This window comes from Octopus sinensis, linkage group LG3 (genome assembly GCF_006345805.1).
Source record: "Octopus sinensis linkage group LG3, ASM634580v1, whole genome shotgun sequence".
In the NCBI taxonomy this organism is placed as follows: domain Eukaryota; kingdom Metazoa; phylum Mollusca; class Cephalopoda; order Octopoda; family Octopodidae; genus Octopus; species Octopus sinensis.
In genome coordinates, this window is record NC_042999.1 from 126,016,771 (window position 1) to 126,035,048 (window position 18,278).

General features: G+C 36.8%; 1 protein-coding gene across 1 annotated transcript in view; it reads right to left on the minus strand.

The window, feature by feature from the left end:
- Window positions 1-292: 292 nt before the first annotated feature.
- LOC115209527 (protein Wnt-7b-like) overlaps window positions 293-18,278 on the minus strand; it is a 134,738-nt gene continuing 116,752 nt past the window's right edge. Inside the window, exon 3 of the mRNA XM_029777957.2 lies at window positions 293-573. Coding sequence (XP_029633817.2) covers window positions 293-573 — 281 coding nt within the window. The remainder of the gene's footprint in view (window positions 574-18,278) is intronic.

An 18,278-nucleotide genomic window follows, 5' to 3' on the forward strand; every position in this document is an offset into this window, starting at 1 on the left:
TTTAGACGAATGGTGATGCAACAATACATTCAGAGATTACCCAAAAGCTATATTCTACTCAAGAAAAACAAGAATCCACTCAGAAACTGAATGAATAGTCTAACAATTGATAGGGAAGGGATCATCCGCGCCCCACAATGAAATCAGTCAAAAAATTTTTTTTAATGTTACAAAAATGATAGAAAAAAAAATCATAGCCGTATAAATCTATGAACGAATCAAATTATCACAACGCAATGAAATGATCATTATAAGCAATGGAGAAAAATCTGTTTTTAGTGATCAAGTGAATCTAAACACTTACCTTCCTACCTGCTCGATTATTGTGTACATTCATTAGTGCTCTGGCGTTTTCTGTAAATTCCCTGATATCTACGAAATTTCTAGAAAATGACAGACCGTATTTGACATCTGCACTGCATCCACCCCATTTCCAACCGTGATGGGAATAGTTTGGAAGCTTTGATTTGTCACATCCACACCGGTTTAAGTTACCTCGGCTACAGGCTTGTGTAATGGCGTAAGCTATCCCTGCAGATACTATAGCAAAGCTGAAGGCGGCTTCTTTGTTGGCTGAAACGACGAAAAGAAATACTGATAAATAGTAATGATAGTAATAGTAATAATAATAATAATAATAATAATAATAATAATAATAATGATAATAATAATGATAATAATAATGATAATAATAATGATAATAATAATGATAATAATAATGATAATAATAATGATAATAATAATGATAATAATAATAATGATAATAATAATGGTTTCGAATTTTGACCCAAAACCAGCAGTTTCAGAGGAGATGGTTAGCCGATTACAGCGATCCCAATGCTCAACTGGTACTCATTTTATCGACCCCGAAAGGATGAAAGACAAAATAAACCATGGTAGAATTTGAACTCAGGACGTAAAGACGGACGAAATACTACCAAGCGTTTTGTCCGGCGTGTTAACGATTCTGCCTTCTCAGTAGTAGTAGTAGTAGTAGTAGTAGTAGTAATAATAATAATAATAATAATAGAGGATTCTAAGCACTTGAAAGACTGCTTGTGGATACCTAAGGTTACAGGTAGTAACCCGCTATCCATATAACTCCTAGGAATATGACCGAACCCGAGCCGAACCAAAATAATAATAATAACAACAACAACAATTGTAACAATAATAATGGTGCCTGATCTAGGTACTAGGTCAGTAATTTTGAGGGGACGGGTTTTATAAATATCACTGAACCCGTATTTGACTGGTACATTATCTTATCCATCTCTAAAGGACGAAAAACAAAGCTAACATCGCAGGATCTGAACTTAGAGCACGTAAAGTATTTTTGTCTGCCGCTCTAATGATTTTATCAATCAACCGTTCTTAATGCTTCAACGGTACAGGGCCAGATATTTGGATGTAGAGACCACCGAGTGTATCGAGTCTAGTTGAGTTTCATCCCCTACTTAACTTTCATCCTCGAAAGGATGGAAAGTAAATTTGACTAAGGCGGAAGTTGAACTTTGGTAGTTAAGAGACAGGACAGTAATCTAAAGATTTTATTTTTATCCCAGATTGTACATGCTTTAAAGTGCCATCGTATTTTCGTATTTCCAGCAATTGTACGTTTTATTTTTTTCATCTTTAGGTATATTAATAATAATAAATGCGCCCTTTTTTAAAGCCTAGCTAGGCTCATGAGCCCGGTTTCCCGGTTTCTATGGCGTATGTGTTCCTCAGCTGGACGGGACGCCAGTCCATCGCAGCGTTACTCATTTTTGCTAGCTGAGTGGACTGGAGCCACGTGAAATGAAGTGTTTTTCTCACGAACACAACACGTCGCCCGGTCCAGGAATCGAAACCACAATCTTACGATCATGGTGCTGACACCCTAACCACTAAACTACGCGCTTCCACTTTAGGTATATTAAGCAATGATATATGTCTATGTTATATTAGTATTAAAATATACTCGCATTTATTTAGTTATGAACACACCATACATGTAAATGTACATTAAAATGTTGGAATGATTTAATCCAGTTACATTCGGCTTAGTAACTTACAATAATTTCCTTAACTTTAAAATGGAAAGCGTGAAGAATTAATGCAGCATGTTAACCTTTTCTTAACGGTTTTTCTACAAGCATACTTTCCAGAGAGTCATTCAAACAGGTGGAGTAGAAAAGTTCATTTTTATGCAAAATATTTAAGAGGTTGTTGGAAATTCTTTGCTGAACGTAGGCTTAGCACTGAAGCAGTGCATACTGTATAGCGTGATAGAACAAATATAGGAAAGTGTTTTGCGGCCATTTTTCAGCAATTTATCTGTGTGATTATGAATTTAATTGATTTAAAATAAGTTGTTTAAAATAAATTTATATATATATATATATATATATATATATATATATACCGGAGTAAGCACATAAATGTGAAACAAGGCGGAAAAAGACTACTCAAATACCAGAGGTAGAGTAATATGCTTTATTTAAAAGCAGCAGAAATATAACAAAAGCTGTTACTCAGAGTTTCACATTCCCGTTCGTCGGACACTTTTGCTATATTTTAACAAAACTGTCCGACGAACCGGAACGTGAAACTCTGAGGAACAGCTTTTGATATATTTCTGCTGCTTTTAAATAAAGTATATATATATATATATATATATATATATATATATATATATATATATATAATATATATATATATATATATATATATATAGTAGACAAAACTTGTACTCCGAGAACCCAGAAGAAATACATAGACTGAAACCGGATATTTTGTTTGGAACGCCATTTCATGTCATTAAAAGACTGAACTTAGCAGTTCATCTTCTGCTGAAGTGTTGCCGCTACTAATGCCATTAATTGGAAACAATACTGAGACATGAAAATAAAATGATAACGAGTCTGTTATATCTCTCAATTATGTTAAGCAGATATATTACAAAAATGTACTTCTCGTCTGGAGTGAAATACCTTGGTGGTCTTATTTTTTTATCAAGTTATCTTTCGTGCACAGTATTATGTGTTGCAGTTACTTAGTATTTACAATTGTAAATGCATGATCAACCGACGAGAAAGTACCAAATTTCTGTCTGATGTAACAGTTTGAAGTTTAAAAGCTCTGTTATAAAGTTGAAAATGTCGTAAACAAGTTAGTTGTACACCCCATAAAGTCATGAAGAATACAATTTGTATGTTTACATTGCAATTTATATAATACATTGCTTGTGTGAAATAGATTTTGTTTTTCTTTGGTTTCGAGAAAGATTTTCCTCTTTGGTGATTTTGTAATATGTACTAACAGTTTGTGTCATAAAATGTGATGAATACTGTGTTTTGCTGTACGGGATTTTAATGACATATGTGTGTGTATGCGTGTGTGCGTGTGTGCATGCGCGCGTATGAATGTATGTTTGTATGTATGTATGTATGTATGTATGTATGTATGTATGTATGTATGTAAGTAGGTATGTTTGTATGTATGCATGTATGTATGTATGAGTGTGCGTGTGCGTGTATATATGTATGTGTGTATATATATCTATGTGTGTGTGTGTGGTGTGTGTGTGTGTGTTTATCTATACGAAGAGTACTTAAAAGTTCCTAGCTTTAAGAGTATTGCGAAAGGACTGGTTGGAGGCCCAACCTTCCGAGTTTTTTTAGAACAACTGAAGGACCGCTGCAATAAGTGTGTGAATATGAAAGGGGAATATACTGAATAAAATCATAATTAATTGATCCTCCTGTATTTTCTTTTACCCCAAGCCAGGAACTTTTCAGCACGCCCTCATATATATATATATAAATATAACTGAAAATAAGGGTGTCTGAGAGACACCACCATGCCGAAATAGCAGTCAAAACCCTGATTCTAAGAACCACGTTAAATGTTCAAATCGCACCATGAGATAAGACAGAGGGACAAAATAGACTAGCAAAAAATATTACTGAATAATATCTTATCTCATGGTGCGATATGAACATTTAACGTGGTTCTAGAGTCAGGGTTTTGACTGCTATTTCGGCATGGTGGTGTCTCTCAGACACCCTTATTTTTATTGTAAAAAAATGATTACCTTTGTATGGTATTTTTCCCATGCTGGCCACTTGATAATATCGATATTTAAATATCGATATTATCCTTATTTATATATTTATATATATATATATATATATATATATATATATTATATATATATATATATATATATATATATATATATATACATATATATATACATGCACACAAATACATAAGTATTAATGCATGTATGTAAATATTCTACAACTAGAATACATTTCGATATATGTGTGCAGTTTTTGTACAGGTTGTATTTGTGGGATTCAATATTTTCTTGTACTATATCTTGGTCTTCTGGCATATTTGATTATACATTATTAACATATGTTTGCTTCAACTTAAGATTTCCGTCGTGGATGAAAATTTCAAAGCTTATCTCAGAAGGGATCTAACTACAAACGATAGTTAAATCTTTCAATAGTCCCGTGCATGAGAAGGTGATATCTTGGTGATATCTTTCGTGTATACCTTACTGTGATGCGAGCTATTTTTTTATATCTAATATAACATCATAAGAAAGAGGGAGAGGAAACTGGATAAGAATGTTACTGTGAGGTGTCGTACAACACACATTATTTTTTTTATTTATGCGCCCTTTTCAAGCCTAGCCAGGCTCATGGGCCCGGTTTCCCGGTTTCTATGGTGTATGTGTTCCCTCCAGCTGGACGGGACGCCAGTCCATCGCAGCGTTACTCAAGAAACAGGAAGAAAGAGTGAGCGAAAGTTGGGGCGAAAGAGTACAACAGGAGTCACCATCACCCCCTGCCGGAGCCTCGTGGAGCTTTCAGGTGTTTTCGCTCAATAAACACACACAACACCCAGTCTGAGAATCGAAACCGCGATCCTCCGACCGCGAGTCCGCTGCCGTAACCACTGGGCCATTGCGCCTCCACCGTACTACACACTGACGTATATCTAACATTGGAGAAGTGGGTGCTGAGGTCTTAATTCACCTTGGCTCTATACTGGATTGCAAATGGAAAAATGGAAATCTACTTTAAGTTTATCTGCCTGTTCTTCCCTATCTCAATGAATACGTTATTAACGTACCTATTTTAAAAGACCTGGAATGTCTAGGAATAACTTTCCTTTCAATGTTCTAATACACACACACACACACACACACCTGCTGATGCATTCAACGAAACTTTAAGTAAAGAGTAGAGTCAAACAGTTATAAAATGCAGATAACTTCAACCAAATCTGTTGAATGCTACCTTCTTTCGTTTCTTTATTGATTCATATAACACACAGACCACATATCACACGAACATATACTTATATACATTAAGTTTTATATCTCCTGTTTGCTCCACCAAGCACACACAACACACGCTTTCATATGCATTTATGCAAGTAGGGCGATAGATATGCTGATATGTATGAATATGTGCGCATATATACATACATACATACATGCATACATACATACATACATACATACATACATACATACATACATACATACATACATACATACATACATATATATGTGTGTTTGTGTGTGTGTTTACATACAGACGCGCACAGGCATACATATATGCATATAAGTATTAATGCATGTATGTAAATAAGCATGTACATATGTAATAGCGTATTGATGAGTGAGTGTGTTAAATACATAAATTCTCAAAGAACATGCGTAAACATAAAGAGAAGGAAATATATATATAATAACTGAGCTGGATGGAAATTGAAACCGTTAACGCTCATATAGTTCCTCTAACAACTTCCTGTCTATTTTATTTTGTTGTAAACATAAGCAGTTACATGGACGGCTGCGTACAAAGGAGATCACTTTACCAAATGCAGGTTAATAAATCGCAAAGTGTACTTCCCTTCTACATTATTGTGAAGGTAAATAAAAGATATGCAGATGTATCATATATAATATATATATTTATCTTTGTCTGTCTGTCTGGCTGTTTGTCTGTCTGTCTATCTATCTATCTGTAGAGTAGGAGGTGTGCGTTCATGTGTTAATACCTGCATGTTTATGATCTCGAGCAGACATATGTGGGGGGTGTTGTATGCCCCTGTGTATAACATCGTTTGAATCTTTTAGAAATACTTCAATCACATTATTGTTTAATGTGGCAAAAATCGACACCAAGATAAATTTTAACTTGGATATCATAACGATGCGATCACTACCACCTGACCGGTATAATCTCCAACGTATACATTAATAAGGGACTCCCAGTTGACCTCGCTCAATATGAAGTACAGCAGATTTACATATGAATAGATTCTTATATCACAATGAATAAACAGATGAATTAGTATTTTTAAAAGAGAATTTTTTGAATAATTTATTTTTTTGATTTTTATTAGTAGCTAACAATCACTCTTATTCCTATACTCTCAAAGTACGCCAATTTTTGTAGCTCTGTGAATAAACACAATAGTGCGTATTGTATACTGAAGAGCACGGTACCTTGAGTCAGTGTTCAAGCTATACAACCTCCAGCAGTTGAGTTTATCTTACTGGAAGTATTTACCGTTGAAGTGGCTGCTAGATGGCAATTTTTCTTTGTCATATTCATGAAACATTCATGTCATGAGACGTTCGTATCTCAGAACATCTCGATGCAGTATGATCCGTCGCTGATAGAGCAAGCAGGATTGCAAACCGAATGTAATGCGCATTTAATACTCTCTTTGTTTATGTGGGTGACTTATTTAAATGTTTGTTAACCTGCAACCCCTACTAATGTCGGAATTCTACTTTTACATCGTGTGTTTTAATGAATGGGTATTGATTTCTAAGGGAGGCAAGGGCGCTAAAGAATTGACGTCTACAATATCCACCACATGCATAGAAAGTAGAAATATGCATGAGCATAGTTACAGCATTCACATGCACCTCATTTGCATAAATAAACAACATTTATATACAAACAATATATTAGATTCATCAAGAAATATGCTAATTTTGCCTGGGTTCCCAATCTCTCCAGAAATTACAACTGACCATGAACAGCGCGTACATAGCATCCTTATAGGCTGTACTATCATCTGTTCTCCAACATGGAAAAAACACTTGGCTGGTAACCAGTATCACAGTGACGATGACATCATATCTGCTGTTGATGACTTTTTCTGACCAACAGGTTGAAAGCTTCATCATCGATGGGGTTCAAGCACTGCAATACCGATGGAAAAAGTGTGAACTGCAAAGGGAGTCTATATTGGAAAATAAACTTCATTTGGTTGCACTCCAGCCTGTGAACATTTCAGCCGACCCTCATACTTTATTTTACAATTTAATCAAAGACGCAGAAATTACATTCTCAAGTGATCCCGAATTCGTAAGACTGACACAGGTGATGTCCACTATGGATACTCGCTCATAAAAAATATGGGTAGAGAAGAGATAGTGATATTTGGCCAGAATATTAGCAACATAGTAAACTCCACGAGCCAAGTGATGGTGTTAAATCAGGTGGCATGTTGTATATCAAGTTACTCGATCCTAACAAAAATCTAAAAACTTTAAAATACTGAATTTCAACATCGTGCAACTTCTCAGCACCTTTAATATATCTGCTATATTTCGTAATGTTGTTGATTTTTAAGTTACTTCTTCAATAATCGACGTTTAACGTACATGTTCTTGGCACAGCAAAGATTAGTGTAACTTACATAACTTATAATTAAAAGTTACTAAATTAGACTACAAATCTGAGAGATCATCTGAAAATGATACTGTTAGTAATTACTACAATAACAACAACATCAACAAAGAGTCAAGAAGGACACACTGAACAATGTAATCTATTATATATAAGAAGTGCTGCTACAGTATTTAGTGGTAGAATAGCTTTGATTTTAGGTCTGTTTGATCACGTTTGCTCTAGTCTAAACAACAGCAATAACAAGTAAATAATGATGATAATTATTTATTTTGCTACAGAGCAAAAGATAAATTACAAAACAAAATCAAATATGAAAAAACCTGTATGGAATACAACATTTTTTACACGAAAAAGGGGAAATAATGAAAAATACGTTACAATAGATGGGCAGCCGTTTGGTAGAGATTGGATTACCTGAGATCACAGCAATTAGTATTGTTGCCCAACTCCAGATTGTTGCTGAACAAGCAAACCTATCATCAAAAGTCTGGTAGCGGTGACCATTTCCTTAATTTTCTGTACATATAATTTTACATCATCCATTATGTCTTTTTCCCTCTATGACGATAGCATATGGTCTGAGGAAAATAGGCTTAGTATTTCTCCTGCGGGGGATAATTCAGAAGCTGACGGAATTTGCACTCAGAATATAAAGATGGACGAAATGCTTGTAAGTATTTTGTCCGGCGTGCTAATAATTCTGCCAGCTCTCCAATTTAAACCATGAACTAATATTAGCTTCAAATTTTGGCTCAAGGTCAGGGGTTTCGAGGGAGGGGATAAATCGATTACATCGACCTTTGCGTTCAACTGGTACTTATTTTATCCACCCGAAAGGATGAAAGGTAAAATGGACCACGGCGTGCTAACGAGTTTACCAGCTCGCCGCCGTCATAATAATAATGATATGAATTGTAGTTTAATAAGCATAAAAGAATAATTTACAAGATTTATAATATTAATTAAAAAAGTAGGAGAAAAAGAAACAGAGTATAAATTTGGCTGATTTTCTTAGTTTAAAAAGTAATATTAAAGTAATAGTCTATACAGCTCTTTACGAAAAACACTTTAAACGCTTAAATGTCAACCGAGATAATTAGTCTGATATCAACAATAGCAGACAAATGCAAATGAAACAGAAACTTGATAACTTCACAATTTTATTTCTTACCAGCTTCGAGCTGTGGTAAGAGTGTTAGAATTGGGAAATTACTAAATATCGACAATAACTATGAAGTCTTTCTCGGGAAACAAAATCAGTTTTGTTACAAAGAGTCAAGAGATGATAATAGTCCCAGTATCTGACTGGCACTTTATCTTTCGATCCTGGAAAAAAAAAAATGAAAGATAACGTCGACCGCAGTGGGATTTAAACTCAGAGAGCCAGAATAAGTGGAACAAAGCATTTTAGCCGATATCTTTCATGACTCTGCCACTTTCAACCTCTACTACATGCTAGTAGTACTTATTTTTACTACCACAAGAAAAATAAATTTGATGTCGCTGCAGATTTAAAGTCAGAACTTTGAGATAGCAATTGATTACAGTTCACACATAATGATTATGAACCATTTCTATTATAGGAATTATACAAATTTGGTAACCGTAAGGATCTCTCTGTACTCTTATTATGGCTACCTTCCGACATGCATATATATATATATACATAATAATAATATATACATATATTATATAGACATACATACATGCATGTAGTTATGCTATATATATATATATATATAGGGATGTATTCACAAACACATACACACCCACACAACAACAACAACAACAACAACAACAACAACAACAATAATAATAATAATAATAATAAACGCGAATCCTCTCGCCGTTCGTCCGGGACCCTTGTATCTCAGTCTACACTTGCTCTACATAGACATAATATACCTTTTTTAGAACCAGGATGATCCTGGGATTGAAAATCTGCACTTCATTTGGTTCTGGAACATCCAGCATTGGGACCAGGTCTGGATTAGGATTTGTTATATGCTAATAGTTGAAAATTCAAATTTCAAAAGAACTCCCAAAATTTGTTAACTTTTTCATTTAAACTTAATTGAAAGTAATACCACATTGGTAGGGTACCAATAAATGCTTCATTATCGCACTCCTTAGTTTTGGGCCACAGGCCTAATTAGCCCTCCGCAGGATCCACAGTAAAAGTCCACACACACACAAACACACACACACGTATATATATATACACACACACGCATATATATATATACACACACACACACATAAAAACAAGAATCGAACCGACAGCCTTATGATCGCATGCACAAAAATCTGACCACGAACTAGATCAAACACATTCTCTCTCACTCCCTCTCTCTTTCTCTCTGATACATACGCAGACTTGTGTGTGTGTGTTCATATATATATACATATATATATATATATATATATATATATATATATATAATATATATATATATATATATATATATATATATATATATATATATATAATATATATATGTACGTACATGCATGTGTGTACGTGTTTGTTGATGTAGGTACATATATATAACGTATGAATAAATACAGAAGTACATATATATATATATATATCGTATGTGTATATATGTGTATATATGTATGTTTTTACATATATATAGTTATACCTGTATATACATTATATATACATATACATACATCTATACACACAAACATACAATCACACATACAAACATCGTCACTCATATATACATATACACAGTGGAGAGCGCTAAAGATAGATGAATGTATGTACGATTGTATGACCCTATCCCCATTCCTCTAAACAATTTCCTTCATCAAAATTTAGACAAGCGTTACTAATTCTTGCTGCATAGCTCTTCTCTCGAGCTGTCTTGGCCATCAACTGATGGGACACGAATTAGCAAGTCACAGCTGGCAATTTCTCTTACCCTCTCTCTTTGTCTGATGACACGACGTTCAAAATCTGGTATTTACAACTTTTGTTTCACGAAACTACTGGTGCGGTATCATTTTTACATGTACACATCTCCCCATCTCTTACACCATCTGCAATTTTCTCTACGTCTGTGTTTGTGAATGCCTGCGCGTAAAATATGTGTGTGTATGTGTGTGTGTGTGTGTGTGTGTGTATCATGGTTGTGTGGTAAGAAGTTTGCTTCCCAACCACATGATTCCGGGTTCGGTCCCACTGCATGACACCTTGACGGTCGGAATGTCGCTAAGCATTATGCACGGCGTGCTAAAGATTATGCCAGCTAGCCGCCTTAACAACCTACTTCGTCTTTCATCCTTTCGGGGGTCGATGTAATCGACTTACACCCTCCCCCAAAATGACTGGCCCTATCTCAAAATTTGAAGCCGATATTATTTTGTTTTCTTAGCAGCATTTCGTCCGCCTTTACATTCTGAGTTCAAATTCCTCCAAGGTCGACTTTGCCTTTCATCCTTTCGGGGTTGATAAAATAAGTACCAGTTGAGCACTGGGGTCGATGTAATCGACCTACCCCTCCTCCCCACATTGCCAAAATTTGAATCCAAAAGTATTTCATGGTTTTAATTCAATGGATCTCAAGAAATGCACAGCGACCCACTTTTCTACTTCAAGATGAGATGTAGCAAGAATAATGAAATTATTGTAAACAAGAGCAATCAGAGAACGAAAACCTCCGCGAAGGCAACACCAACATCCTCTCAACGATTAACTAGAGATGATTTTTAAAAATAAGAATATCTGAAATAAACTCGACTGCTCTCACAAACGAAAATACTAAAAATGAACCCGACTGCTCTCAAAAATTAAGTAAAAGAACAAGAAAAATAATCCAGAACCCTTTTCCGGTACCGGATTGATCCCAAACATCCCTGAAAGTTTCATCCTAATCCATCCAGCGATTCTTGAGATATCATGTTCACGGACAAACAAACAAACACGACTGAAAACAATACCTTCGCCTTTACTGAGGCAGAGGTAATAAATGTGAAAATGTCAATGTTACTTCGTGTCTACCACACTGATGATGATTTAGAAAAAATGCTGTTGTTTAACCCTCGGTCAGCGCTGATCCAGCACACTTGTGGCCAAAAGTGTTCCAGTTGTGACCGTTACATACATCTTTTTGTACATCTAAGATTATATTACCCAAGGTCTTTCTTTTCTTAGACCATAGGGTGTCTTTAAGGAAGTTGTGAGATTTGACAGCTCTTTTTAATTTCACAGGTCAACGTGGAACAACTACGACTACGTAGGAGATCCTGGAGATCCTACATGTTTTAATGTTATTTTGCCTAAAGCAAGCTCTGAGCTATGATCAAAGATATTCCAGCTATGACCTCTCAGTCTTTTATAGATAATGTATAAGTGTATACAAAACCGCATTCTCCAATGCACTCATACCTTAAGACTGTAGAGAGTGATTTGAAGAAGAATTAGCTGCTGTTTATAGCAGGGTCGTGTGACCATATAGCGGCCACCCTGGTTGGTTTGGTGTGTTGTTGGTGTCGTTGCTCATGATGGTGATGGTGTCGACGGCGTTGTTGGTGTGAGTGGTGATTATAATATTGGTAGTAGTAGTGGTAGCGTTGTGATTGTTAATAGTAGGGTGGTTATGGAATGGGCGGTGGTGGTGCTGTAGTTGCTGACGTAGTTGTAGTGTTGATGGTGGAGTTATGTTTGCTGCTGTTGTTATTGGAGGTGGTATTATGGTTCTTGCTTGCAATTGTGATGGTCGTAATGGCAGTCACGTTGTTATTGTTGATGTTAGCGGTGGTTCTATTGTAAAGTAACTTGGAGTGGGCGGACAGCCTGTGTTTGTATGTGTTTGTGTGCGCGCGGGTGCGTGCGTGTGTGTATGTCTATGTGTTTGCGGGTGTTTATACGTGTGCATGCATGCGTGTGTCTGTGTGTCTGTGCGTGTGTGTGTATGTATGTATGTATGAGTGTGTGTTGGGATGATATCTTAGGCGGAACAACAGTATCAGGTGACAAATTTTGACTAGCTTTAAATTAGCTTGTCTGTCTAGAGTGGTAAATACAGGTATAGCGGTATTGGTAGTGATGATGATGATGGTATTAGTAATAGGATAAAGTAAGAGGAGACGGAGGTGGAGAGAAGACATCCTATTTTAACATCACTTCCGTCACCCTCTTTTCCACTAGGGACAGCAGAGGGTTACACAGACAAGTGTGAGGGTAATAATAATAATAATAATAATAAGGATGAAAACACGAAAATAACACGAAATAAAATGGAGGGAGATATTTAATAACGTATACACGCACGCCTCCCATATATATATATATATATATATATATAATATATATATATATATATATATATATATATATATATATATATATATATATATATATATATGAACATACGGATGTGTTTGTGCGCATATGTGTGTCTGTGTTTGTGTGTGTGTATATATATTATATATACATATACATTTATGTATGTGTGTGTATACATAGATGTATGTGAGCGTCTATGTGAGTGCACGCGCGCATGTATATCTGTGTGTTATATATATATACCCACATGCTTTATGCTTCAGACGAAGGCTGGTGTAATGCACGAGGAAGTGAGAAGCAAAATAAAAGGATGACACTGTTCAGAAGAAATGTTTGGTATTGAAAACGGATCGCATGGGAGTTCTTGATATCGTGACTGGGTATACCTGAACATCAACCACATCAATATCACCAGCATGGGAAGCCTGCTAAACTCAAGAGTGCTGCTAGTATTCTTCCTCTGACCAACTGAGAAACAAATATATTTGCATTCTTGCCATATATATCTATATATATAAAACTGTAGTTGTGTGAGTGTCTGTCCCCTTCGATTTAGATTCCTAACTACTCCCATATTTTGCGGTGCAGTTTAACCAAATTCGGGTATCTTATAGTCGTGATTCATATCGAGCCCGTCTGGGTATTAGCGCGCGTCTACGATGAGTCAAGGAGACCAGCGTTCTTTTAGAACAACGACTTCATGGCTTGAAGACACCAAAACAGAAATGGCTAAGAAAGCCCGAATTGGCATCTATAAGGGAAGTAACTCTCTAAAAATGCTTATATAGTTATTTCCCTTACAAACCCGAGCAACGCCGGGCGATACTGCTAGTCTATATATATAAAACTGTAGTTGTGTGAGTCTGTCCCCTTCGATTTAGATTCCTAACTACTCCCACATTTTGCGGTGCAGTTTAACCAAATTCTGGTATCTTATAGTCGTAATTCATATCAAGCCTGTCTGGGTATTAGCGCGCGTCTACGACGAGTCTACGATTTTAAAAATAATTTTACATCATTTTTTATTCCATTTTAATGCATAATTTTTCGTGTGTCAAAGGCGGCGGAGTTGGCGTCCATGGTCACACCTGCACCTGTTTGCTTCTCCCCCTTCTTCCCTCCCTCGTGAAGCTGTGGGGAAGGGAGTGTAAGGAAATCAACGTCGTAAAGCGTTGTCAAGGAGACCAGCGTTCTTTTAGAACAACGACTTCATGGCTTGAAGACACCAAAACAGAAAATGTCTACGATGAGTCAACGATTTAAAAAAAAATTACCATAGTTTTTTTTCCATTTTTAATGCATTTTCTTTGCTATTTTTTGGCTATAACTCTCTAAAAATGCTTATATAGTTATTTCCCTTACAAACCGAGCAACGCCGGGCGATACTGCTAGTATATATATATATATATATATATATATATATATATATATCTTTACTCTTTACTCTTTTACTTGTTTCAGTCATTTGACTGCGGCCATGCTAGAGCACCGCCTTTTAGTCGAGCAAATCGACCCCGGGACTTATTCTTTGTAAGCCCAGTACTTATTCTATCGGTCTCTTTTTGCCGAACCGCTAAGTGACAGGGATGTAAACACACCAGCATCGGTTGTCAAGCAATGCTAGGGGAACAAACAGACACACAAACACATACACACATATATATATATATACACATATATTCGACTGGCTTCTTTCAGTTTCCGTCTACCAAATCCACTCACAAGGCATTGGTCGGCCCAGGGCTATAGCAGAAGACACTTGCCCAAGATGCCACGCAGTGGGACTGAAACCGGAACCATGTGGTTGGTTAGCAAGCTACATTTGCTACACACACACATATACATACATTCATATACATACATTCATATATATATATATATATATATATATATATATATATATATATATATATATGCAGGCAAGGCTGTTAATAGGCGCAGCTGAGTCTATGTGGTAAGCAGCTTGCGAACCCACATGGTTCGGAGTCCACCTTGGACAAATGTCTTCAACTATAACCTCGGACCAACCAAGTCCTTGTGAATGGATTTGGTAGACGGAAACTGAAAGAAGCCCGTCGTATATATGTATTTAAAAAAATATATGTGTGTGTGTGTGTCTTTCTGCTTGTGTTTGTCCCCCCACCGCTTGACAACCGGTGTTGGTGTGTTTACGTCCCCGTAAACGTATCGGTTCAATAAAAGTGACCAATAGAATAAGTACCAAGCTTTTAAAAAAATAAGTACTTGGGTCGGTACATTCGACTAAAAATTCTTCAAGGAGGTACTCCAGCCTGGCCACAGTCTAATGACTGAAACAGCTAAAAGATAAAAGATATACATACATACATACATACATACATACATACATACATACATACATACATACATACGTGTATATATATATATATATGTAAATATAATATGTTACAATTATTCGGTAGCCATGATAAAACTCCGAGTTTCGGATGTCGGGGCGGAAAACAACGCTGGCATCACTTCAGTTATCGGGTCATCGATGGCCCGATAACTGAAGTAATACCAGGATTAAGAAAAGTCCTGGGGTCTAAAAATTCAAGGCGGTGCTCCAGTATGGCCACAGTCTAATGTAAAAACAAGTAAAAAATATTTAGACACAATTTCTGTATATCAATTTCACTCAAAAGGCATTGACTAGTCCGGGGTCAAAAGCAAAAGACATCTGCACAAGGTGCAACGCAGTGGGACAGAACCAGGAACCATGTGGTTTGGAAACAAACTTCTCACTACACAGCCAAACCTGTACCTTATATTTGTATGTTTCCTCCTATTTTTAATTATTTGGGAACTTTCTGTAAGGAAGAGGCTTGTTTCTAACAAAGATAGATTTCTTTATTTAACCACATAGGCTTAGCAGAGAGAACAATAAAATGTAGAATTTTTCTTTTCGAAATCGATCAAAAGGGATCGAAAAACGAGACGTTTTGGGGCGTGTACACAAACAGATAACAAGGTGGCGTCTTTTTTTCCCCAACAATTTGAATTCCCAAAAAGGGGTGGCCGGGATATAACACTGACTAGAGTTATCCGTAGAAAGAAAAACCTACGAAATATAACCACGGTAACCTCGGCAAAAGGAAAAATCTATGAGAGCGAAATACCCTCTCTCTTTTTTGTTTGTTTTAACAAAGATAGAAAACTCCATCGCTGGAATATAGATTACAAAAAACACGTCACATTTTGCACTTAAGAAAAGTCTTGCATATTTTTACTTTTCTACTTACAGACTGATTTTGAGACGTGTATGTTAGCTGTTTGACTTTTTTTCTGATAACCCAACTTGACCAGATTGTCACTTTGGCATTTACTCACGAAACCGAGAGGACTAATTATTATTGGTATAAAAATCTAATATATGTATGCATATATTTATGATGAACATATGTATGCATGTATGTATATACGTAGAAATCCATGCATGTATGTATGATTGTATGTATGTATGTGTGATGTACATATATGTATGTATGACGTACATATATGTATGTACGATGTACATATGTATGCATGTATGTAATATGTATGCATGTATGCATTTGAGTGCATACACACTCTCACACACACACATGTATGCATGTGTGAGTGTGGATGCCTGTGAACATTGTTATTTTATTTGTTTTTCCTTTAGAGAAAGAAAAAACAGTGGTTATGGCCCCATTCAATCAATGCCTCATAGCAGTTGGGAGGAAGAGAAATACGATGTGGCCCAAATGCTTGCAACAGAGTCGCCCCTGTTACAGACACCCGGAGACTAGGGTGGTGGTGTTAAAACGGGCGACAGATTAAATCTACCATCCTTCTGTTTAACAACAGTATCACCACCACCACCACACCACCACCACCACCACCAACAACAACAACAACTACAACATGGACAAAAGCAATAATAATAATAATAAAAACCGAAACAAGGCCAAACAAAAGGCAAACAAGAAAACATCCGTCTTAAAACATGATGGTGCATCAGTGATCATTAATACGTAACATGAAATTGGTATTGAAACTTTATACCGTGTTGTTTAATGGAGTGGATTAGAGCTGAACACGTAAGGAGTGTGACAATGGGGGGGGGGGTGCAGCGGCGGCGATGGCGACGGCGGTGGTAGTAGCGGCGGCGGCAACAGCGGCGGCGGCAACAGCAGCGGCGGAGGCAGCAGCAGCGGCAGCGGAGATGTTATTTGCCGTGGAATGGTGTTGGTTGTGGTGGTAGTTGATAGTGGTGAGGGTCAGTGTGTGTGTGTGAGTGTGCATGTGTTTATGTGCGAGTGCGTGTGGGGACAGAGGCAGGATGATTATTATGGTGATAGTGTAGTGGTGGGGGAGGTAGTGGTAATGGTGGTGGTGGTGGTGGTGGTGGTGGTAGTTTTGGTTGTAGGGAAGATGGTTGAATGGCCGTATGCGTATGAGGTGGTGGTGGTGGAGGGCCTTAGTAAGATGGTAAAGAGTGTCGATGGAAAGGGTCAAATAATTCCGATATTGTATTCAAAAGGTAATGATAATAATAACAACAACAACAACAGCAGCAATAATAATAATAATAATAATAATAATAATAAACAGAGGTGGGGTGGGGAAATGTTATTAAAGCATTCATTACTAGTTGTCAGGAGCCGACAAGCAGGTGTTGCGACCAAAGCAACAACATCAGTAACAGCAACAATAACAATAATAATAACAATAACAAGAGTAGCAAATAATAACAACGGCAAACAAATAACAATAACAAAGATAACAAGAAAACACCCTATGAAGACACATGTCAGAGGGAGACCCTATCAGACGTGGTCCCGTGAACTCTGTCAGCGTAGACGACATTGCAAACTGATGACATCGTCTCTATCACCACCACCACCACCACCATCACCACCATCATAACAGCCCTCTTCCCCGTCTTCGCCGTCGCCGCCATCGTCACTATTACCATCATCGTCATCGTCCACCTCCTCATCATCATTATTGTCGTCGTCGTCGTCACCACCATTATACCACCACCAAAGACACCACAAACGTCACCAGCAACATCACCGCAAATACAACCGCCATCTTGTCAACAACACAAACAGAAACACTACCACCAATACCATAGCCACAAACACCACCACCATTACCATTGTCCACATCATCACACCAATCACTACCATCATCAACATCATCATCACTACCATAACCGGAAATGCGACTACCACCATCAACATCACTTTAACGATTGGTATCAACCTCACTGC